This window comes from Pteronotus mesoamericanus, unplaced genomic scaffold, assembly GCF_021234165.1.
Source record: "Pteronotus mesoamericanus isolate MK-2021 breed Mesoamerican mustached bat unplaced genomic scaffold, CSHL_Meso_final contig_73, whole genome shotgun sequence".
Lineage (NCBI taxonomy): Eukaryota > Metazoa > Chordata > Mammalia > Chiroptera > Mormoopidae > Pteronotus > Pteronotus mesoamericanus.
This window is the reverse complement of record NW_026555245.1, coordinates 11778083-11804196: the sequence shown is the minus strand read 5'-3', so window position 1 is coordinate 11804196 and position 26114 is coordinate 11778083. Positions and strand designations below refer to the sequence as shown.

The following is a 26114-nucleotide window of genomic DNA, read 5'->3' as shown; positions in this document are numbered from 1 at the left end:
ATAGTTTCATTTTCTTACAATAAGCAGATTTCTTACAATAAGTTATCCCTCCCAAATCTCCTCCTCCAGTTCACACATTGTCCCAGGGCTTCGCATTCATACATAGAAAGACCCCCCAGGCATCTCTGTTGAAATGTGCCACAGGAATCTGAGGCTCCCCAGACCTAAGCCTCGTTTCTTCCTGCCCGTTCCCAGGCCTTGTGTACATTCCTTATCTTGGTGCCACCACCTTGCACCTAATTATCCCAGCCGGGGATCTGAGAGTCATCCTGGACTCCAGCCTCTCCCTCAGGTCCACATCCAATCCCTGACTCACTTCATGAATTGTCCTTTCTAACTAGGTCTTTACTCATCACCCCCTGCCACGGTCTGAATGCCTCATTGTGCCCCCCTACATTTCTTGTGTTGAAATCCTCACCTTAAAGGTGATGGCATTAGGAGGTAGGGCCTTTGGGGTGATTAGGTCATGACGGTGGAACACTCATGAATGGGAGGGATTACTGCTCTTATTAAAAAGACCCCGCAGAGGTCCCCTTCCACCATGTGAGGACGCAATGAGAAGCTGACAACCCAACAGAGGTGCTGCCCAACCAAGCTGGCCCTGATCTCAGATTTTCAGCCTCCAGGACTGTGAGCAACAACTTTCTCCTGCTTCTAAGCCACCCATCCTGTGGTATTTCTTTACAGCCACCCAAAAGGACTAGAAAACCCTCTTTTCCATCCCAGCACCACTAATTCAGCTAGTCCTTGGGACTCACCCATCTGCTGCATAAGCCTCTCATGTGGCCTCCCTAGTTCCAATTCTGACCCCTCAAGTCCAACCTGTAACTGAAGGAATCTGCCTAGAAAGTAAATCTGCAAAACTGACCACCTAAAATCTTTCCTCAGTTTATAGTGTAAAGTAAGGGGCTCTCCATGACCTTGTTCATCATTTTAGGGAGCAGGGATTATCTTGATTCCATCTTATCTCTTTTATTTACTCCCTTTATATTTGTTAAAAATCATACTGAAAATTCTGGGTGCCTATTTTTACATACTAATAGATAACTTGCACAGCACCCTTACTATCCATCCCGACTCTGCCACGTAGCTCATCTGTATCCTCTCATGTAACCCTCACAACTCTAAGAGGAAGGTCTGTTTTCATATCCATTCTACAGGTAAGAAAACAAAGGCCCAGCGTGAATTCACTCAAGTACATGCAGCTAGTTACGTGGCAAAAACTGGACTTGGTCCCAGCTCTGGAAACCCCTATCTGTTTCATACAAAACTGACAATCAGGTTGGTCGGCAGAACCATCGCTGCAAAGGAGGCAGAATGTGCGTAAGACGGAGAGGGAAAGGGACACTCACAGAGCTCTGGCCTAAAGATACTGTTTAAGTAAAACAGAATTTCATGGATTCGCATCTTATTTGATAGTCAGTTTTTTCTCAATATTAAATTTTGTTCTGAAATTCAATCAGCTGCCTAGACACATGTTTACATAAACATGGTATCAAAAGAAAAGTCCAGAAATATAACATGCCCACATTAAACCATTTAGAAAGTCCTAAATTGTGATTCAGTTACGATTAAAACTATGCGTAAGGATTCACTACCCAACTATTTGACACCAGAGAAATACATACATAATTGGTAATCACACATTTTGCAGTCAGAAGGAACACATTTCGCTTCTGTCGATTTGCTTCCAGTTACAAGAGCAGTTCTGTGTTATTTCAAAAATGCACATCAGCTCATGCCGTCCTCCATATTTTAACACAACACCTTGTCCCCACCATCAGTAGTACATCCACAATAGCTTTGACCCTATTACAGTTGCTGAATACGTTCCCTCTCTCCAACACATCCTCTCCTCGAACTCCTGCGTGGCCTCCCTGCACCATCCCCTCAAGTCCTGCATGCCCACCGGCTCTCTCAGCTGATGACTCCGCTGTGAGATCTGTGTCCCTAACCCTCACTGCACCGCCTATATAGCCTCTCCGGGCCACCTGCTCCATGAGCCCCCTTCTGAGGACTACACTTTAGCCAATTACCTCTCCCTCCTCCAGCTCCTGCAGCTTCTCCTTTGCAGGTGGATCATTTCCAAGATGATCCACATTTCTGTTGTTATCACCACATGAAACAAAACAAAACAAAACAATACCTTACTGTGTCCCATATCCCTCCTTGCTTCCCCTTACAGGAGAACTTCTCATAAAAGCCGTCTGCCTTTGCTATCTCCACTTCTCTTCACCCTTCACCCACTTCAGCCAACAACTCCACTGCACAACTAACTGCTGGTCAGGCGCCCTGAGACCTTTAGGACTCCCGATGCAACCAGCGTGGTACACTGGACCTCCTCCAGGCCTGCCTGCAGCTCCTGGACACCACTGCTGCCTCAGGCACCTGCAGGTGCTGCTCCTTCGGCCAGGTGCACCATGCCACTCCTGCCGCACCCACCTCCCTCAGGTGTCTCCCCCTCAGGCGTTTCCCCCTCAGGCAGCTCGGAGTGACCTGCCTGCACCAGGCGACCCACAACTGTCCTTTCCAACCCCCAGCTCTGACAGATCCTCACCATCATCGTTTTCCATTCCTTTTTACTACTTTATTTTTCTTCATTGCTCTTCTTCTGACAGACAATAAATTATATATTTCTTTTATGTGTTTCCTGGTTTATTTTTTCTCCTCCATCCCCCTCACTCCTCCACATGTACATGCTAGACTCGATGTCCGAAAAAGGCAGGGACTCTCGTCTCTCATTCACCATTTACCTCCGGTCACTCGAAGATAGCCGGGAGCATAGTAGACGTTCAATAAACACGCATGAATTATATAAATATTATATACTATTAAAGAACATTCTAGAGAGCCCAAACCTCTGGGTTTTGAAAATAGATCTTTGTACTTTTTTAGACATTCTAGTAGAATCAGGTTTGGGTAGTACTTTGGGGATGGGAAATATGTACACCTTTTACCTTTCTGATGTCACTCGGATTTGTTCCTCCCAACTACAATTCAGACCTTCCATCTTTTCATGAAAGTATTTTTCTACACACTGTTCTTCAAAATCGTGAAGCTTTTTCAGATCCTCCTTACTCAGGTAGAGTTCTGTGGAAATAAGTATGTCACATAAAAAGAATGAATAGGAAACTGATACAGTGTATAAGTGGTGTTTTTCCACGTGTTCTGAAATTTGATGAACTGGGTTTTGTATGATAAAATTTTGCTGCCTTGTCCGGTTGTGTTCCATGGAGAGGCAGTATGACAGGAAGAATTGGAAACATCAGTCTGGGTCTTTTCTGTTTGTCTATTAACAGGCATTGAAATTTTAAGATGACTCATGTGGATAAGATGACTCAACATGGAAAAGACACTTCCTCTTCAACATTTTAATAGGCTAGAATGTTTTTACACATCAACAAAAGTTCAGTGTAGAGTTGACCCTTGAATAACATTGGAGGTTAAAGGAGGCAACTCATGCTCAGTCGGAAATCCATATATAACTTTTGACTCCCCCAAAACGGATTGTCTTTTCTTCCCTGCCAAATGTTTTATCAATCAAAGTGACAATAAATAAACTATAGGTTAAAATCAAAGCTAGAAATCAAAGTCTTTTGAAATTAATTTGGTAAGTGTAAGAAAGCTTTACCTTGTTACATTGAGTTTGTATGTCCTACATTCTATTGAAAAAAAGATACACTAATACCAGTCGATCGTCATCTGAGGCCATCCACTTTCCCTGACAAAACTGTAATTAAACTCATTAAAAAGCCACATGGTTTGGTGATGCATTCTATGTCAAACTTCAGCAGTCACTCAGTCTACTAACTTGGCTCTCACTCTGACCTACCCAGAAAATACATCTCTTGAGCAATTTCCCAATACTTGGAAAATATGAAAATTGTGTTACAAAAAGGGTAAAAAAAGGAGGAAGGTTCTCTTCCTTCAAAACTTTCACTTAAACTGCGGGAGGGAGGGGAACCACTAGAGTTCTCCAAAACTTATTAAAAGTGAAAGTGTCCCATTATTTTCCCATGAAATAAGAGACAAAAATATTAATTTTAAATTGAAAAACATGGCTACAAGAAAACAATATTCAAGTGCATAATGTTTCCTGAATCTTTCAAATACCAACAAAAATCCAGTATCTCCCCAACTCTTAATATCTGTTTTCATTAAAGAATCTCTTATGAACAAGAAGTTTTACAATTGTCATGATATGAACTTCCTGTGGATTCCTGAGAGCGCACAATCCACAGAGCAATTCCACTGACGGGTGCCGCTGATAGCATGGGGTGCATTCTTGGGACTTGCCGCCAGGTGGCACTGCTGCCCCATATGCAAACGTCCTGATCCTCGACAGCGAAGAGTGAAAGCAATCTCACAAAAATTCAAGAATTTTCCAGAACTTGAAGTGAATAGAAAATTTACCAGAATCATCATAAAAGCCCAGACCCAGGGGAGCCCAGGAAACATTTTTTGGTATGGTGCTAGAAAGTCCGGCCAAATCCTAGTTAATTCTCGGATCTCTCAAGTGGCTCACAATCCATTAGGTTCAATGGTTCTGCAGCCAATGACTACATGGAGCTCTAGTAAAAGCCTAAGAATGACAGTATAATTATAAGCGTTTACATTAACTTCATTTGTTCTTTGGCTTCCTTACAAAGACTGAATCTCCTGTGGAGGAAGAAATGAAAAAGAAAGAAATCTCCAGCACGACTCAAGGAGAAAAATACTTCATACAACTAACTCCCAGGAACAAAAGCATCATCACCTGCCAACCTTGCAGTAGCCCCTGGCGCCCGAAGGGCTCACTGAAGCGTCTAAGTACTCCACACCCCTCACCTGAAACTCCTGGAGCCAGGTGTGCTGTAGAATTCAGATTTTTTTTTTCCATTTTTAGAAAAGTAAAAGAGTTATATGCTATAAATGAAATAAAACTGGTAGCTGGGGCTGGGGCAGTCCCAGTAATCAAACACATGACTATTTTTGCAGCAAAACTGATGAATGCTCACACTACATGGAGTAAAGGAATAAGTGGGTCCATATTAACTAGTCTTATAAGCCTCTTCTACCCAAATGAGCCTTCCCACAGCTTATGAAGAAAAAATGACTTCCCATTTTCAGAGGTACTTTGGACACAGAATTTGGGAAAAAGGATTGTGGATTTATGCCACCTATTTCCTCTATGTCTAGAAATTATCTAGAAATGGGCCTGGTATCAGTTGTGGGATTGCTCGAGAGGTACCACAGAAGACCTATAAGATTGCAATTAGTAAAGTTCTCTTATGACAATTAGTATGACGGTCATATCATGCAGTCAAGATATAGCTAAGCAAAATAAACTAGGAAAATCTCAAAATATATAGACTTAAGCTTGGGGCGGGGGGAGAGAGCGAGAGAGAGAGAGAGAGAGAAAGCCACTGTTCTGCATTCTGAGCTGAAGTTCTTAAAGATGTGAAACATCCATTCAGAATCACCTCCATGCTCCATAGTTTAGAGAACAAGAGAACCATAACTGGTTAATAAGTTAAGCACAAGGTCTTGCATATCTATTTTCCTTAGACCATGAATTTCCAGGTCAGCAGAGGAAAACACAGGTATTCAGGAGACATAAAGCCTTCACACACTCAGAGATTCTGTTCCTACCTATTCCTTTCTTTCAAAGTATCAATTACTCTTGGCAAAAGGTACTATGACCACACAATGATAATGTTTTAATATTTACTTACACCCAGCTCCTCAGCTGACACTCCCAGAGCCTTCCATCCTGTGCCCTGAATTTCACTGACAATGCTCTGCTGTGTCTTCACCTTGGATCTCCACTCTTTACTCTCTTCCCCCTGTCCCATCAATAAAAACTTACTTAATCCAACATCACCCTCTTCTTGGTCACTTGGAGCTCGATGATGGCAGAGACGGCGAAGGAGGAGGCCAGCGTGGCTCAGCAGGATAAAAGGTGGGGGCAGCCATGGTTTCTCGTGGTAGGTCATGATGTAGCGATAGCGATTGTATTTCCACAGCTTATTGGAAATGGATTTCATATCTACATAAACGTTACTATAATTTGTAATAAGAGAGGAACAATGTCTTAATATGGAACCCTGAAATATTTTTTTTCCAAATTTTATGATTAATCCACTTGACATTATCAGCCATTAGCCAATAAATAGCCATTGCACTTCTAATTTTACTTCCACCAAACAAAATACATTAATCACTTTCTACAATAAAATATGCTAATAAGAATAATAAATAAAAGGTAGAAATTACAATAAAAGAGAAGAAAATGCTAACATTTTAAATGCAATGCACAGAAACTGCTCAGTGGGACTTAACATTCTCCTTGGTTTACCATCTCTTCTCACATAACCTCTTTTCAGTCCATAATTCATCATTCATGGTAAATAGCTTTAATGTTCCTCTCTGTCATCAACTTTATGAAGAGATTCGCCTAATGTCAAATATGAGAACTGCTAGCACAACTCTAGTTAAAACACCCAAACAAAACAATATTAATGAAGACGACACAGGGAAAAAGAATCAACTCATTCTAAAATAAATTAATAATTGCAGCTTCCATTTAGAAACTACATATATTATTTAGGTGAACTTTACAATAAAAGTAACTGCTCATTGATAGGCCACCTTGGATTTTATTTGCTTTAATTAAATCAATTATAATATGCAGCTAGTGCAATAAATATCCTGATATTACAAAAAAAATAATTTTAAGATTTTATTTATTTACTCTTAGAGAGAGAGGAAGAAAGGGAAAAAGAGAAGGAGAGAAACATCAATATGTGAGAGACACATCAATTGATCACTCGGTTGCCTCTCCCACACCCCAAACTGGGAACCTGGCCAGTAACCCAGGCACTTGCCCTGACCAGGAATCGAAGCAGTAACCCACTGGACCTTCAGTTCGCAGGGTGCTGCTCAACCCACTAAGCCACACCAATGAGGGCCTGATGTTACAAAACTTTTGATGGAAGTTGTGGTGGGTGGTACAATTATTCACTTATCCTAAAACAACATAGTATCCTTAACTACTTAGCTTTAAGTCTATAGCATGGTGAGGCTGTAGCACAATGGAATGTCCATCTTAAAATTTCATTTAGGCCAATATAAAATTGAGTCTCCAGAGAAATATGACAGAGAATTACTTGAGTAGGGCAGCCAAATTTATCAAATAAAAGTATAGGCAACTTTAAATGAGAAATAATAAAGAAAAGGAACCAAGACGATCCTGGAAAAGGTCAGTTTAGTATAAGAGGAAGGGGTACATTTCACTCAGTCCATAAAGTAGATGAAGGAAACAGACAACTGGGTTTTAACAGTGGTTCTCAAAGTGTGGTCACTGAACCATAAGCAACAGCATCACCCAAAAACTTGTCAGAAATGCATATTCTTGGGCCCTATCCCAGAACTATTGAATTAGAAACTCTAGAGGTGGACATTATAGTCATTTGTCTCTCAGTAAGGCCTCCAGGTGATTACCTACAAGTCTGAGAACCACCAGGTTACATACCACTGCCAGCCCAAGTGTGACTACAGGCTGCCCACCAGCGGGCGAAGACATTCAGAGTGAATTTCAGCTTCCTGGTAATTATGAGCATAAAGAATCTGCAAAGCACCCCAGGACAAGTAGTCAGATCTTGGCCTTCTCAGCTCGTTTGGTCCTTAATGTGTTCATCTCTAAAGTGAGGAAACTGGCCTAGGTGAGGATTTCTCAACCTCTCTTGGCACCTGATGATTTTTTAAGATACAAAAAATCTCATGCCTTTCTCTTAATATTACTTGAGATTTCAAAAAATAACTATAATAAACACCAATAAATTTTAAAGTTCATAAAATGTGGGAGCAAAATGTGATAATAGCTACCATATAATCTTGTAAAAAAGCAAGAAGGTAGGTCCTTCCCATTACATGCAAGTCATTTTCTCGGTATTCTGATTTATTTTGCCTCCCTCCAGGCTTTATCTTCTCTACTTTCTTTATTTAGACTCCATGCATTGATTTCCCTTTTCTTATTTTATCAGTGCTTGCGATAAATTCATAAGGGAGGGGACACACAAAAAACTTGTCCTTGAGGAGCTTATATTCCAGTAGAGAAGCCAGATATGCAGAAGAATACAATATGTAAATTATAAAATATATTGTTATATATAAGTGAATATAAAGAAAGAAGAGTAAGGAGGACCAGGCATGCCAAGGAGATAACTGAAGGAGAAAGGGCTTCACTTGTAAATATCATTTGAGCAAAGGTTTGAAGAGGACGAGAGAGTGAACCACACTGATATCTGGGAAGAGCATTCCAAACAGAGGAAATAGCAAATGCAGACACACCTGTGTCACTTGAAAAACTGTGAGAGGCTAGTGTGCTTTGAGAGAAACTAATTAGGGGAGGAGTGGAGCAATGTGTGATTTGAGAGATGAAAGGGAAACCAAATCACATGGGGCCCCCCCAGGTCATGGTAGGAACTTCCAACTTCTACCAGGAGGGAGATAGGGAACCACTGAAGAGTCTAGAGCAGAGGAGTGACATCATCGGACGTATGTTTGCAAAGGGTCATTGTGTTGATGACAGAATATATGACCAAAGACAGAGCAGAGAAGTAAATTGGGAGGCTCTGTGGGAGCAGTGAGGTGGTGAAGGGCAGCTGGATTGGTGATCTATTTGAAGGCAGAATCAACAGGCATTCCCGATGGTTTGGAATTAGAAGTACTGGAGGCATTAAGGATGAATCCAAGGGTTTTGGTTTGATCAAGTGAAAAAATGGAACTTTGACAAACACTCATGGTCTCTGTCACAGATTTGGGGAAGACTACAAGTAAAATAAGTACACGTTGGGAAAGAGTGGAGATCAAGAATTTGAACATTCAAAATTTTAGAAATCTATCATACATCTGACTGGCGATGGAAGGAGGCAGTTGGATCTACAGGACTGAAGTTTAAGGGGAAACAATGGGGCTAGAGATATAAATTAGGATTTGTCAGCATAGAAAGGAAACTGACCGAGATCACCAAGCAAAGCGTAAACAAAAGACAAGCAAGGTCTGGGCCCAAGGACATTCCAATGTTAAAAGGTTAAAGAGAAGATGATCCAACATAGGAGACTGAGAATAAGTGAAGGAGTGATATGAAATAAAAGACAAAATGAGCTTGAGGGAACCAAGTGAACAAAGGGTATCAAGTACTCCTTAGCAACTTTCAACCTCATCAACTGTTATTTTGCCATGATTCCAATTATTACTTAATTACAATGCATGATTTCCTTTCATTCTGCTTTCATTATACTTTCTATTTATTGTTTTTCTCTTCTCATGCTAACAGTAGTTTCATGCCCATATTTTAAACCATAATAAAATATGGAACACACAAAAACCAAAGATTATGTGCTCAAAATAGATGTGAACTTACTCAAAATACCTGTCTCCATTTTTATTGCAACAAAATAACCACATTTAATTAAAGTAACCTACTTGAAGAAAGCGATTAACAGGTTCACCATGATGATATATTGCACGAAAAGGTAGACGGCTTGGAGAAATGGAGTAAGAAAAGAACCAGGAGGGCAGGATGGCTGGCTTGAACAAACTACAAAACAAAAAACAAAAAAAACTCCAGAATTTACAAGAATGAGATAAGATGAATCACAGTCCTGTGATAATAAGCAAATAGCACATTAACTCAACAGAATACCATAAATTTTTGCTGCTTTTAAGATTCAGATCATTATTTTCCCAATTTTTATTTTAGTATCTACAAAAGTTCAATTTCTGCTGTTGATGAAATCTCCTACGCACCATCTATTTCTGATGCGTAGACTTCTCCATACATCATCCAGTATGGCTCAAATACAATATCTCGAGCAAGACCCCAAGACGCAGTCTCCTTTGGCGAAAGGATGGCCTTGCGTGCCACCCCAAAGCTCAGCAGGACTATGGCCATTATGATCACAATGTAGAACATGTTTGCTGTCTGCAAAATAGTACAGCATAACAAGAATTTTACCACAGATTTGAAACGTAAAACAATACTAGCAACCGTCATAATTATACCTGCCAATAATAGGACTGTCTAGTCATTGACCCAAATGCCCTGGTCCCCGCATAGCTGCATTTCTTTGGACTAAATTATTTTGTTTTCCCTACACACTCTGTGTTTCACTTCAATGTGGTCTATGGAATAACGTAAATATTCTAACAATAGAGAATCTGTGCTTCTTTTTCTAAGAAGTAATGAAATGTGAACAGCTTGTGAATAGCTAATATCCAACTTTTCATCAATTGAACCAGAGGTTAGAAAAAGAAAAAAAAAATAGGGATACTTAAATCTGTAATATGGTTCTTTATCCCCACAATTATCTTCAAGAATTGATTGGAATCTGAGAAATGGATCAGGCAAAGAATCTGCTGAAGAACTCAAGCTACTGAACACCCTGATAAAGTAGAGATCACCAAAGAAACCAAAAAATAAGAAAGAAAGAAAAAAATTCAGAAAGCAGCTATGAAAAGATGTTTGTTAAATCCAGTGGTTCCTAACTTCCAAACCCTTAGTCTTTGTATTCAGAGTAAGGCTTGTTTTGTAATGTACCATAGAGGACAGCTTACAGAATACAGAACTTTGTGTTATAATTTTAAAGATCTTTTACATGATTGACTCACTTCACTTACTAAATATACATCAGCTCAACCCACGTGTTCACCGTGGCAGAGACAATTACTCCATGAGTATTCTAAGCTTCTGTACATTTCTCATCTCTTAGCCTTCCTTCCATGGAGCTGGGGTCATGTGACCTATTCTGGCCAGTGGGCTATGGAATGAGTGACCTGAGTCAATTCCTGCCCAGAGCAGTTAAAATCCATTAGATTTTCTCCATCCCACTCATTCCTTGTCACAGGAGACCTCAGAAGCCATAGGCTGACATCACTATGTTACAGGATGAGAAGATTCTGGATCCCTGAGTTACTGGGTAGAGGACAGCCCCCCATGAGCCTCCACCAAACTTTGCATTAAGGAAAAGCAAACTTAAACTATTGAATGCGAATCATAAAAGTAGGCAGATGCTTTAAAAAGAACACCAGAATACACAAGCAGGCTGTACTCACCATTTTGGCAATCATGGTCACATAAGGACCTGCGTGTTGATTCACAGCAAGGAAGTCGAGGAGCCGTGAGAACCAGAATATGATGTCAATGCAGTATATAAGTCTCCCTGCTGTGTGCAGAGGAGCATCACCCCACCGAAGGCTGAAACCAACCAAAAACAGGCCAGTAGCCACCGTTTCCATGAGGTTCCAGTATTCACTAATCCATACCTTTACTTTCTGAGTAAACTTTTCAGGTTCTGAACTACAGACCTAAAAGAAGAAAGGAAGGGGGAAACTTACAGAAGGAGGTATAATTTTAGTCTCATCAGTATCATCTTCTTTAATATAACAACTGCTTAATTTAAAGACTAATTTGAAGCTTGCCAAATAGTAGGAGATTTTGGAGACTTAAGTTATCTTTGGGTAATTATTTAAACAATTCTATAAAAATATTTTAATGTCACTATTAGTGTGAGCCAGATATTTGAAACCCCAAACAGAAGGTTTTTCATTAAAGAAGTTTTTTCTAGCTCTGACTAATCCTAAACTAACACAGGGAAACACCAAGACATTTTAAAACTTAATATTGCAATGGATCTACGAGGTCTGTCCAGAAGGTATTCAGCCATGTACTATGAAAAATATAAACATTTAGTGAAAAAGATACAAGAAACATTGTACATAAGACAATGAAGCCTCAGTCCCCTTCGAAGTATGCACCTTGGAACCTCACGCAGTTCTCCCAATCACCATTGGCTACCCTGTCACATTTTCCTGAATTTCACCAGTGGTCTGAAATCTCTTCCCTTTCAAAGGTGATTTTAGTTTTGGGAAAAGCCAGAAGTCATAGGGGGGCTGAATCGCCTGGGTGATTTGATGCTTTACCAAAAGACTCTGCACGAGATGTGATGTATGAGCAGGCACGTTGTCAGGGTGAAGCTGTCAATCACCAGTCGCCCATAGCTTCAGACTTCTGAATTGTCTGAACAGTTTCCCCGGAGGAATGTTCAAGCTTAATGCAAAATTTGATGCAGATTCATTGCTCTACTCACACAGTCATTTTGAATGTGACAGCCACACAGTACATATGCTCACTCAATGGTGTCTACTGCCCCCACTGACTAGTACAGTGAAGTTGTCATTGTTCACTCATACACATTCCAGTCCACTCTCCTTGGTTGCCAGGTTACATAAATGTCATGCAAACGATTCTCATTATATTAAAAATGGCTGGACTTTTTCTGGACAGACCTCATATATAGCTATCATTTTACTTCATAAGGTATAGCTAAGTACATAAAGACTGGTTTGAAGCCAAAGAATTCCATAATCTGGTCACATCAGCTCTAGGAGAAAATAATGTGTGCAAATGTGTGCATAGGCATTGATATCTAAAACAGGGTAAGTCATAGCTGGATGTGACTACATTGTAACTGCATGGGAATATTTTTTAAGTGATTCATTGCAAAGGAAAAAAAAAAATGTTGTCTTGTTTTGTTCCTTGGACTACTTGCCCCAGAGGGATTTTCAGCTTCAATTTTCAAAGGTATTTAGCAGAATCTTTCAAAAGCTATAAACAAACTCTTTACCTGTTGTACAACTTTGACCACTTATTTGCCATTCTGAGGTGAACTGATAACATACAAGTAATGCTAGGCTATGAAGATCAATCTTACTTAAAAAAAACATTTCCAGGAAATCAAAAAGTTGGAGGGTCTAATAAAAATTAGATAGCATCACTTCAGGACTCATAAACACACTAAGATGTCCTTGAAGACAGCTGCTTTCAAAGAGTAGCAACCAAAAGAAAGTATTTGGCAAGGATAAAGGATTACAATCAGAGATTTTCTCCTCGGTGCCCTTCCTGCAGCACACAAATCAGAGTCAGCATTGTCCGTCTCACCCTCACCCCGGACCTGTCCGTTTTCACCACCAGAGACCGGAACACCTCTAGACAGATGTGCAGAAGACAAACGGAGAAGGGGTAGCTCACCTCTCTGACTTTCTCAATGGCATTGGTGAAGATGTAAATGATAACGAGCCACTCTTGCACGCTGGGCTGCGGCTCCATCTCCACCAACACAGTGTAAGTGAAGAGCATGAGGAATGCCAAATACATCATCTGTGAGGGGGACACACATTCCCTGGACATGAGTGATGGTCATAATGGAGGAGGCCAAGCACACAAGGACCAAGGTGAAGAGAAATACACATGTGAACTTCAACAAGATAACATGAAAACATGACAGAGACGGCCCTCTGATTATTGGTTTACCTAATATCAAGGAAAACACAGGAATCTGGTTTTCTATTCTAGGATTGAATAGCAAGAGTGAAAATCACTGTTTTCAAATGTATGGGAAGGGGACACGATCTTGTCCTGACCAGAATTTCTGGAATGCTGCACATTCCAGAATGGGCATTTTCAAACTAACAGCAAGCCAAGAGAGAATCATACACCTTCCCCCGCATTTAAACATGAAAAACGCGTGTGTGCCAAGCTCACCAAATGAGTAGCATCAATAGGTGCCTGTATTCAAATATAATAAATCATGGCATTTACTGCTGCTGGGAGTTTTATTTTTATGTTGATTAAAACATTCTGGTTAGTGGGAAAGTATTGTCCAGCTTTAAATACACTAAAGACTGTTGATGTTCTTATCTCAGCACTTGGCCTGACACACGATTGACATTCAAGAATATGTTTAATTACTACCTGGGTATATTAAACATAAGTTTTCAAACTCTTCAAAGAATTAAAACACAGTAAATACACAATACATATGTACATAGTGTTAAGAGCCCTGTTATTTCTTCTAACATTTTTATCTTCTTAAGGTATATTCCCAGAAGTAAAATAGCTGAGCACACACATTTAAAACTGTGACACATATTACTAAAGTGCCCGCCAGAAAGGCTTTACCAATTTCCATGATCGCCAACAATGCATGAGTTGGTGCAGCCCTTTAAATAGCTTCAGAGACAATATGCAATGCTAGCTGATCAACCCTTGTATTAAAAATCCCAGATCAGTAGAGAGAAAAATGGGTGGGTGTGAAGATGTCTGTTTATCTCACAAGAATCATATTATTTTTAACTTGGATCCATATTTCTCACTTTTTTTTTTTTGAGCTCTACCTAGGTCTTATCAGTCTTCTAAGTTTAGTTCTACATAGAGAATGGCTGAAACCACTTCTGAAAATACTGCCTATCAGTGAAAGAGCTGTAGAAGAAAAGCATATAAGAAAGTTAAGGTACAGTCTATTAATTCTGTACTTCCCTAGGTCCATGTCTCAGTGTCTGAGTATATTGGACAACCTCTTAGGGACATAAGCTAATAAGTCTGTTCTACCAGGCAGTCATGTTTTACATTTTTGTCACTGTTTCATGGTGACCAGACACTAAAACACTAAAACACTGTTGAGACTGATGGTATTACTTCTAAAAAAAAAAAAAACCTGAAAATGTTTACATTTTTGCTCTTTCATCACAATATTTATAATAAGACACTGTTTCCATAAAGCACACCTGCCATAACCTAGCACTGTGACAGCCAAGACTAAAATGCCTGTGTTCACCATCTGTTATGGTGGGCAGATCTGGCTGGCTTATTTGTTGTTTTTGTTAGCAATTGTTGTTGTTCTATTTGTTTAGCTTTGCTCGTGTCTCTAAGAGTTCATAAGTTGTACATTTCTAAGGAAAGAAATACGTGAATATTCTTTTCCCAATGATGTGATTATGGTTAAAATTCTCTCAGAGCTACTATCAGAGTCTCTGGAATATTTTATTACATATTCATAAAATGGTGAAATAATATTTGAAAGGAGATTTGACTTCTGAAAACAGATGAAAGTCATTCAGAGCTATGTACTTATTCGATAAGTATACAAAATTAGTGTGTAGCTGAGCAAGCAAATATTTTGAAATATAACACATTCAAATAAATATCATTTTACAGTGACAGTTCAAATGTTTTTAAAAACATAAAATCTTGCCCTGGCCAGGTAGCTTAGTTGGTTGGAGCATCATCCTATACACCAAAAGGCTGCATGTTTGATCCTGGGTCAGGGCACATAAATAGGTCACAGGTTTGACAGGGAGCCAACCCATCGATGTTTCTCCCTCACATCCATGTCTCTCTCCCTCTGTCCCTTCTTCCCTCCTTCTCTCTAAAATCAATAAACATATCCTTGGGTGAGGGTCATATAAAAATAATAAAATAAAATAAAAAATAAAAAATCTTAGCCATGAGCAATTTAAGTATAAATAAGCATTAAAAAAATAATGCTATTCAATAAAAGTGAAAAGCACTCAATACATTTCAAGTACAGTTCATACTTTCTCTGTATCTCTACTACCCAAAGCAGGTCTGGTATTTGTTCATATAATTAAACTCCTACAATTTTATTGTGCTCTATATATTTATAAACATGTCTTGAAAACAAAAATAAAACTTGCCTTTTTAATCTGTAGTACACATTATTCCTACAAAGAAAAAAACTGACTAAACTGCTTTTTTGCCCAAGAGAAAAAAAAAAAGAACCCATCCCATCACTTAATTATATAAGCACTGTTGTTAATTTTATTGTGCCACAAAGCTTCAAATGCTCAGTCTCAGCTTGCTAACGGAAAGCACTCAAGGAAGAGAAAAATCCTTTTTCTTTCACTCCTAAAGTTGGGGAGATCTGTTCTAACCTTTACTCACCTCCCTCCAGGCTTCCTTCCTACCTTTTTAGCCATTCCCCCCATCTTTTTAACTGCAATTCTATATTTTATCAGAAGTTGGCAAATCAGGCATATCATTATCAATGTTATCATTAGCTATTAACAATCATAAAGCCAACAATGAAACCAACCGTATAAAACCAAAATTTGACAATTGGAGCACTGTAGAATTCATAGACTTTCCGGGTCAGTGGAAGGATTTGAGGACCACTCTTTAAAGCAAAGTGCTGATTTTCATCTAGTTTCTCATCAGGGCCCCTTTCCGTATCACAGACTTTCTGTAAAATAAACAATTTATTGTCAGGGGCTTAACTAAAATATCAACATATGCAAATACTCCAAAATATTATAAGCATATAATATATTAGAAATTAATTGGGTACCCTCCTGCCAAATTATAATCTTACTTTTTAAAGGGAAAAAAACTACATGTATTATATAAGTCTTTGACAAGATAAGGAGCACAGAGTATTCCTGAAATGCAAGCTGAGTCTCTAATAATCAAACCTACTCACACTAAGGGTATTACCAAAGATTTTTAAATTGTCCCTGTTCCTGTTCTTTTTAATCTCCTTCATCAGTATTTGGAACCTAAGGATTTCATAAAATCCCCATGAAATCAATAACCAATAATATAATTATCTGCATAATATAGGAGAACAAAATGGACACATTGATAGTGCATCTCTTCCAATTTGTAGGGAAGTTGAGCACAGCGTTAGTTTTAGGATTCTGACTTTGAGAGCTTCTCCTCTCATTTATACCAGAGGTTGTTCACCTGAAGTTCATGGACTCTGGGCTTCTGAAGTTCCTTAAACGTCCTATAACCATATGCAAGTATTTATGTTGTACATGCATTTTTCTAGGGAAAGCATCAAATCTTTCATCATTTTCTCAAAAATTATGTGTCAGCCCAAAGGGATTAACCCTTGCAGATGACAAGCAATGAGTATCTATGTGGCAGAGAAGTGGTTGCATGAATGTGACTACACAGGTGCCCACAGAGAACAGAGTTTGGAAATACGGGGGAAAGACATGCAAATACCATGGTGGTTACCAGAGGGAAGGGGGTAGGGGGTTAGTAAAGGGTAAAAGAGGTCAATTATATGGTAATGGAAGATGATCTGACTTTGGGTGGTGGGCACATAATGCAATATACAGATCATGCATCACAGAAATGTATGCCTGAAATCTATATGACCCTATGAACCAATGCCACCCCAATACATTTAATTTTTTAAAAAGTCAGACAAACAACAAAATAGGTCATGTCCCTTAATAACACAGAATCAAGTAAGTTTATCTGGGTAATAACTATATTATCAAATCTCTACCGATACTTTACAATATGTATACAAAATCATTCCAAGTACAAATAGAATAAATATCTGCTAAGAAGAAAGAAGAGAAAAGAAAAAAGCTCCTATAGCCTGGGTGCTTTTAAGAGGAAACTTAGAATCGTGAAAAAGAAGGCAACAAGATTTCACCCTGTTTTATAGGGTTTTGTGTGGTTTTTTAAGCAGGAAATGCATTACTTTTGTGATTTTTTAAATTAAATAAAAAGAAAGAAGTGTTCCCGTACCAGTACATTTCTTCAACCCATCCACCAAAGCTCTCTCTGAAGTGTCAGACCCTGAAGACTTTTCAAGCCAAGGAATAAATCAAGTTTTGCTTGTTGTCCATATAATTGTAGGAAAATGCAATTTTTGAGGCCTCAAGCATCTAGATGGGATGCAATTTTTGAGGCTTCAAGCATCTAGATGGGTTACATCAGTGCCTGATGTAAATGGCATTCACATCACTTCAGGAAGCAGAGGTGGGGTTGTGACTTAGAAGCGTAGGAACGGACCTGGTTCCTGACAGGTTTGAACCAGCCCTCAGTTAAAACAGCTTAGAATGCATTACAAAGTCATCATTTATTATGATTTTAATTACACAAGTACCATTGCAGAAAGACCCCAGAAAGCAATTTAAGTAATGACCTTGCTATTAAATAATCTCCCTTACTATTTTTTAAAGGTTTATTTTATTCTCATTCAAGAGAGAAGGGAAGGGAGAGAGAGGGAGAAACAGCCATGTGAGAGAGAAACACGGATCAGCTGCCCCCTGCGTGCACCTCAGCTGGGGATGGAGCTGGCGACACAGGCATGTGCCCTGACCCGGAATCAAACCGGTGTCCTTTAGGTTACAGGAAGACACTCCAACCAACTGAGCCATGCTGGCCAGGGCTCCCTTACTATTTTTTCTAATAGTGTTTCATTAGGTCTTTAATTACTCTTGGCATTTTGGTATAGATTATGAAGTATTAATTGATCCTAAATGAGTTGAATTCAAAGACATCAGCCCCCATGATAAACATGGGAATATAAATTTAATTCCAGACTTTTTTCCTCTAAGAATCAGGTAAACGAAAATATTTTTCTTAGCTTTTATTCTACTCAAATTTCAATATCTCTCCCTCTCCCCTTCCCTCCCTCCCTCTGTCCTCCTCTTTTTCTCTCTCAAACAGGAATCTGATACCAGCAGGCAGATGGAATAAAATTATAACTACAACAATCAGCTCTACTACAATTCATGTCTGTTTTCCACTGTATTACAATCACCATTTCCACTTAATGGTGCTCTGATAAAAATAAATTATGCAACTTTTTAAAATACTTTTATTGTGATTTAGCATATGTCTAAGACTAAGCTCATCTCTCCCCCTTGAAACCTGCTCTTTTTCCAGTCATCCTTGTGTTCCTTTAAGGACAGTCTCGTTTTAACCATCAACATCTCAATCATATTTGCTATCTCCTTCTTGCCCATGTCCCATAGTCAAGCCCTATTTGACTCATGTAAAATCTTTTCTTCTCCATGCCCATTGGATAAAACCCTTATTACTTCTCCCGTGGATGGTTGCACTAGCCTATTCTCTCCTGTCGGTCTTCTTGCTACATCATCCTATACATTGGAGGCAGAATAATTGTCCTACTTTTCAGATCACCTTATTTCTCTGGTCATATAGATTCACTGGCTCACCATTACCTACAGAATAAATATTCCTTCATAGGATATGCAAGAGTCTCCAGGATCTAGCCTCACTCTTTTTCCCAGCCATTCCTATGAATATTCCCTCCTTGTTCCATGTCCACCATAACCTGGCTCTAACCATGCCATACAACTTAGGATGCTTCATAGACACCTGGCATTTCCTGCCTCTGGGCCCCTACTTACTATCTTCCTTCCCACTGAAATGCTCTTTTCCCTTTCGATAACCTCAAGTCACAGTTCAACGGCCACCTCAATCTTGAAACAGTCTCCCATCCCTAATCCTCACCTAGTGACCTCCAGTGAAAAGGTTCCTCTTCTTCCCCTAGTTAATCCATTCTGCTATCTTGCTGTACTTTTTTCCTAAGAAAGCTCACATCACCAAAAATCATGCTTTCAAGAGGTTAGCAACTAGAAAGATTTTATTTTCTCATGGCAAAGTTATTTTGTCTATGGAACTATCAGGCTTAGGCAAGGAAGAAAGGGACAGAGGGAGGATGGGGGGAGGGAGGGAGGGAGGGAAGGGAGGGAAGGCATTCTCAGCTCAAACAGGCATGACAGTCAAAATATTTAACTGATCTGGCTAAGACATTAACTAATCACAAATTTATAAGTAACTGTTTTCCATGGAATACCTATCTATTATTTTTTAATATTATAACAAACACCACATAAGTAAAAAAGCATGTCAGACCAAGATGCTAGCTAAAGATGCCTGATTCAAGTATTAAGTACCAGAGATGTTTATACCGCCTCACAGGAAATGATAATCTTATAAGCAATGATACAAATTGAGATACAAAAATAAATATATACCCACAGACAGCATATTGAAGCCTCTCCAGTGAAAATGGGTGGAAAGAGAAGTAGTTGAAGTTACCCATGAAAGAGTATACACCTGGGAACTCAAGCAAAACTACTTGGTCAAAGAATATAAAAAAATGGGGGAAAAAATTGAAGTAGAACAGTAAAGACCAATGAAAAGTCTAAACTGCATCTTTACAATTCAAGATTTTTAAGGATGTGAGGCATTCTTCATTGTAGTTTTAGAGGAATATTCTGCTAGTCACAAAGAAATATGAAAAGTTAAGCAGCTGTAAAGATATAATAGTCTGTGATTTGTGCTGTGAGGCACAAAAAGGATATTTTGCTTAATCATACATGGGAACTAATTAGATTTATCATACATGCTATATTTGATCATTCTATAATGTGATTACAATTGTCAAATACATTGACTTTGTGTGTGTGCATTTGTGTCACAGTCAAGACTCGGTCGACTACGATGTTGCACTGACCGTACTAGCGTTTTCTTTGGTGCTGCCGGGGTTTTGGTCATCATTATACCACGTGAACTGGAAGTCCTGGGATTGGGGAACATGCGACATCTCCGCTTTGCTTTTAAATTCCAATGTCAAAATGGTGGGAGGTAAAAGAATACTTATGATGATCTTTAAAAGAAAACAAAGCCAAATACATAGCAGGGGTTAAACAAGGTTCAGCATTATTCAAATAACAAAATTAACATTTTAGTGCATACAAAATGTCAGACTCATCACCAATTCAATTGATACTGATTCTGTACATACTTTTAACTCAATGATTCCCATTCTAGAAGCAGCTCCCTCAGAAATACTCATAAACACAAGCCTATATGGATAGGGATGTTTGTTGCAGGGTTATTTGTAATAGGGGGGAAATGGTGTCAACATAAATGTACACATATAAAGGAATAACTGGTGTGGGACAATCTAACAGTGAAATACTATACGACCATTACAAAAACAAAAGCATCCTGGCTGCATAGCTCAGTTGGTTAGAGCATAGTCCTGATTCACCAAGGTTGTGGGTTCAATCCTCAGGCAGGGCACATACAAGAAGCAACCAATGAATGCATAAATGAGTGGAACAACAAATTGATCTTTCTTTCTCCCTCTCTTTCTCCCACCTCTCTCTCTCTCTCTCTCTCAAATCAATATATAAAAATTTTTTAAAAGACAAAAGCAATTTTGTGTATGATGAAAAGTTATCCAAGTTAGATTAAGTGAAAAAAAGCAAGTAATGGGAAAATATAGCATGACACCATTTTTTTAAAAAAAAAAAGTAAAGAAAAATATATATGCATATACATATGTACATTTTAAAGTTTTAAAATATATAGGTAATAATCCCCCCCCCCCATCCATGGTTTTACTTTCCATGGTTGTAGTTATCCACAGTCAACACGGTCCAAAAATATTAAATGGAAAATCCCAGAAATAAACAATTTATAAGTTTTAAATCGCACACTACTTGAGGTAGCAGACTGAAGTCTCACAGTATCCCACTCTGTCCCCCAGGGACATGACTCATCCCTTAGTCCACACACAGGAACTACGCAGAATAATTTATGATTGACTTTTCTCTTATTTTTGAAATAGGATTAGTGGGATTAAAATGCACAAGCTCCTTTACATATTTTATATATTATATCTTTTATTCTTTGTGTTTTCTATAGTGCATTCACCAAAAATAAAATAGCCATTTTACTTGGGAAACACTGTATTTTTAATAACTCTAAAAAGAATAAAATTTAAAAAATAAAAGTTTTATGGAGTTCTTAAAGATCACACTTTATCCCTTTTTTTCCAAGTTTCATAAGCACATGCCCTTCTTAAGCTTAACCACAGCCTAAAGCTGTAGGCTGAGGTTTAATGTCATAAGTTTAATGCCATTAGTAGTTAACTAAATTACTCTTGATAATTCAAGATGAGAGGTGAGGCTAAACTGTAATGGAAAAGAAGAATTTGGAGACAGAGGTGTAAACAATTGCATTTGAGAGCAACTTTATAAATCAGCAATTTATTCCCTGAAACATGACCTTGAATGAACAGAATAATAGAAATGGCTAATTTTATTTAGTTTATTATCAGTATTCTTAAAATGAGCAAAATTTCACTTAAAAAAATCTCATTTACTTCTGTTATAATTATCAGAGACAAGTATACTACTAACAAAATTTTGCATGTTTTTAACATCTTCTAGCAACCTTCGTGAGTATGCCTTTGTGATACTTTTCACAAAGGGCTGGCACAATTATCTCACTTTGTGAAAGAAGCTGTGGCAATAGGAGATAAAGTAGTTGTCGGGTCCCACTGGGAAGCTCCCAGCTCATCTGTGAGAATCAAAGATGTTCATTGCTTTTCTGAAAATACTCTCTGGAACAAGGGAAAAATGAACTCAAGAGTACAGGCCTTCAGACTAAACTAATAGTAAACTCTATAGAGCAAGTCAAGTACCTTTAACCAAGAGTTTTTCCTCATTTTCAGGCGCCCCACCCACATGTCCGTCAGCAGCATTTGGGTACAAGTATGTGACACAAAAGGCCGCAACCCTCCAGACACGGCCAGTTTCAAACAGGTAGAATTGCTCCAGTTCTTGAGTTCATAGGTCAGCAGCTTCATGGCCATTCTCTCATTCTGCTTGAATGCCTTTTCCAGCACGTCCAGGGCAAGCTGGCCAAACTGTCTGTAATGACCAAGTGGTGAGCAGTGAAAACAAATGCAGGTGAGAGCCCCGGAAACATTCTCAAAGATTACACATGAGACTCAGAAAAAGACTGACGCAAAAGAGCAAACAGCAACTTAATAATCGTGGTTCGCAGAAGCTACTTTAGAGGAATCGTTGCTCAGGAAATGAATTGTTGTCCCTTTCCCGAAGGAATGAAGGAAGGCTTACTTACACTGTGGCATGTGGAATTCGGTTTACACCAGGAATGCCTGAGCTATGCCTGGGGAGAAGCCACTTCACACCACAAAACTGGCTCTGTATAGCTTGTTTTGGAGCTCCCTAATATTGACCTCCTACAGAATTTTTTACAGAAAATACTGTTCTGACTCAAGGAAATTAAGGAAAACTGTGTAACTACTTTTTTTTTAAGATTTTAAAAAGTACATAGATGACTTAAGGAGGAAGGCAGGCCTGGAGATATTTTCTGGAGTTTTCTGGGAGGTTGTTTTCTCTAAAAAATAGATGCTGTCATTCTCTGGAAGTTTTTAAACCAAAACTATAAATTTGTTTCTATTAACTCCAGCTTCCCTTTCTTCCTATTATAACACTTTCTAATAAAAAACACTTCTAATTTTTTTTATCTTCTACTGTCTCACTCTAGTTCTTTAATATGTAATAGATTTCTTTGTTTTTCTACTTGAGAGATACTTAAAGTAAACCACAGGTTTTAATTTAACTTAGTATCAAGGAGTTTGAGAGTTGGGAGGGACTTTCAAAATCATTAACTGAACAGGGAGGAAGCTAAAGTCCCAAAATCTAGTCAACTGACTTGCCCAATTAGTAAACAGCTGGCTTAGGACTAGAATTCAAGTCTCCTGACTTGAAGGTCATCTCTCTTTCCTTTATTCCCAATGCTCCTTAAAAATACCCAAAGAACTTTATTTATAGGAAAGTGCATGAAACGCGTGGCCACAGGGCCACTCATCTCACAAGTTCTAAGGTGAGGGAGATAAAAGTGTCTAACCATTCTAAGAACTGTCGATGTTTAGCATGAAGTGAAGGGAGAACTCCTACTTTGAGTAATTTTTCATCTCTTCTGAGGCGTCATCCACCATGTTGCTCTCCTTAGCTTCACGGGCCATGGCTCGGTAGAGGGTAGAAGCAATCACCGCCTTAACTGTGGCCTCCTCTCCATGCTGCCAAAAGAACATGGCCATCTTCTGCCTTTTCATTAGCACAGCCCAAACCAGAAGGTCATTGTAAGGGTAAATAAAGCCAGAATCATCGGATATATGTTGTTCTTTTGACTTCTTCCTGGATTTATGAAGGGCTGCAGACTTTTCCTATTAGGAAATAAAACAGAAGTGGTTTCCAAATGCTCAGGTACATGATGTTCTAGCTAGTGAAACACATCAGGTATCCTAGGGATGGAAATAATAATAAAACTTTAGATTCCACAGATAAGTAAAATCATATGTTATTCTAAAGAATAACATAAACAAACAAAACAGAAACAGACTCACAGATACAGAGAACAGACTAATGGTTGCCAGTGAGGAGGGGAGATTGGGGACCTGGGGGAAAAAGATGAAGGGATTAAGAAGTACAAATTGATAGTTACAGAATAGTCACAGGGATGTAAAGTACAGCATAGTGAATACAGTCAATAATATTGTGATAACTATGAAGGATGCCAGGTAGATATTGGAAAAATCAAGGGAATGTTTTCTGAAGTGGTTGTCTAACCACTATGCTGTACACTTGAAACTAATACAAAGTGATACTGAATGTAAACTGTAATTTAAATAAATAAATAAGAGACCAGTTAAAAATAATAATAGAACTTTATAAACCAGAAACCAAAACTTTGGTCTTTTAAGATAATCTATTTCTTGCTGTATCTAATAGTTCCAGAGTTCCTAACCAGAGATAAACACAAAGTTCATTTAGTTCAACTTAAAACACGACACATTTGAAATAGAGCCACTAACTAACTATATGACAACTTTTCATTTCCCAAGGGAATGGGTTGAAATAACACACTGGATAAATGACAACTATTTAATAAATAAATAAATAAAAATTTTTTTAAAAAACCAGCTCCGTCACCTTACAAATAGATAAATTATCCACTTAGAAAAATGTCACTAGTGTTGCCAACACATACCCAAATAGGTTGGTTTTAAGTTTCCGTTCTTTATTCTGATTACATTCTTCTTTTGATGGCTATGGGTAACGATGAAACACCATTTTCCACCTGGTAAACCCATCCTTTACTGCTCACCTCAAATGAGACTCTCTAGCCCCCAAGTTCTTCTGTAACACTGTGTATGAGTCTCAACTTCAATACCCATCCTACTTGCACTATGGTTATTACTCTGGGGAGGGTGGGACCATATCTCTGTCATCATTATATTTCCTCCAACCCATCTGCACCCCAAATTCAACCAAGTACTCAGCATAATGCCTGGCATATAATAAGATTAATAATTATTCTTTTTAATTAAATAGGGGGGTGAGTTATAGCAAAAATTGTAATAAGCTTCCTCTAATTCTATAAATAAAGGAAGTTTGTATTCATTGATGACGGTTAAGGGTAATTTTATAAAATATCTTTTCATTCTAGGAGCTATAGAAAGCAAAGCTCTTTCAGGCAACATAGGAACCAGTAACACAAAAACTCTTGAGCAATGCATTCATCCCCAGAGGCAACTGGCACTGAGATTGCATGGGGAGAGGGGGAATAACGACGTTGTACACATGCACGCGCGCACATTATCATTGCCATACTGTAACATTAAGCTAAACTTAATTTCAAGAAATCCTCAAAAGGAAAAAATAAGATGCAAAATGGTAATCTGAAAGAGAAGTAAAAGAGAATAAGAAAGTAGTCACATCTAATTAGGCTCAGGAAGTTTTGGTGTTGGGTTAATAATTATTACATTTTTCATACCATCCCATAAACTGACTTCCTGAGTCACCATGTGGACCAAGTGGCAGCTGGAACAAGGAAGGCAGGATGAAGCGTCAACCCCGGTATTATTCAGGTCCCAGTGGTCTGTCCTGGGCCTTTGCTCACTGATACAGGACAGCTGTGTTATGCTTTGATTTGCACCATCTGTTTATGGTACTTGTAAGTGGTCCCTCTATTTGTACCTCCCTTTTTCCGATTTTAAATGAAGAAGCTGTCTCAATATGCAAGAACAATTTTTTTTTCAAATCTAAAAATAAGTAATGATACCTTGAGTTTGTAAGGCTGGGCAGTTCTGATGAACTGGGAATGCAGCGTGCTTTCTGCAGATTCTTTTCTATTTCCAGAGCCGCATCTCTGGGGAAGAGGGGGCTGGGAAAAGGTATGAGCAAAGCTGATCACTCTCTGTCATATATTGAACATTATTTTATTTTTAAAATAAAACAGGAAGGGAAAAGGAATGTTGTAGTGGTAACATTTAACATTTTATTTCTAGACAGTAATGAAAACCAAATATAATATTGCGTGCTACCAAATATCCATTGGTTGTCTCTCCTCCATGATTAGTAATTAATCATTAATCAAGTTAATTACACACTGACCCAAAAAAATGCCCCTCATGATATACTTCTTATTAATGGCACTGTTATTTCCTAACATCTTAGAATGGTCTTTTAAGGTAATCTACTTCTTGTTGTATCTAATAGTTCCAGAGTTCCCAACCTGTGTTCTTTTGTTCCCTATTACAAATCTGCATTCTTTCTCCATGTGGAAATTCCATTAGAAATCAATGGATGTTCTATACCTGGAACAAACTCAG

General features: G+C 38.5%; 1 protein-coding gene across 1 annotated transcript in view; it reads right to left on the bottom strand.

The window, feature by feature from the left end:
- Positions 1-26114, bottom strand: part of TRPM6 (transient receptor potential cation channel subfamily M member 6) — a 130094-nt gene that overhangs the window by 43498 nt on the left and 60482 nt on the right. Inside the window, exons 15-25 of the mRNA XM_054583304.1 lie at positions 25565-25651; positions 23398-23666; positions 22113-22341; positions 20133-20285; positions 15936-16082; positions 13073-13201; positions 11098-11349; positions 9793-9967; positions 9469-9583; positions 5849-6042; positions 2958-3090 (exon numbers count right to left, since the gene is read on the bottom strand). Of these exons, the coding sequence (XP_054439279.1) occupies positions 2958-3090; positions 5849-6042; positions 9469-9583; positions 9793-9967; positions 11098-11349; positions 13073-13201; positions 15936-16082; positions 20133-20285; positions 22113-22341; positions 23398-23666; positions 25565-25651 (1883 nt within the window). The remainder of the gene's footprint in view (positions 1-2957; positions 3091-5848; positions 6043-9468; positions 9584-9792; positions 9968-11097; positions 11350-13072; positions 13202-15935; positions 16083-20132; positions 20286-22112; positions 22342-23397; positions 23667-25564; positions 25652-26114) is intronic.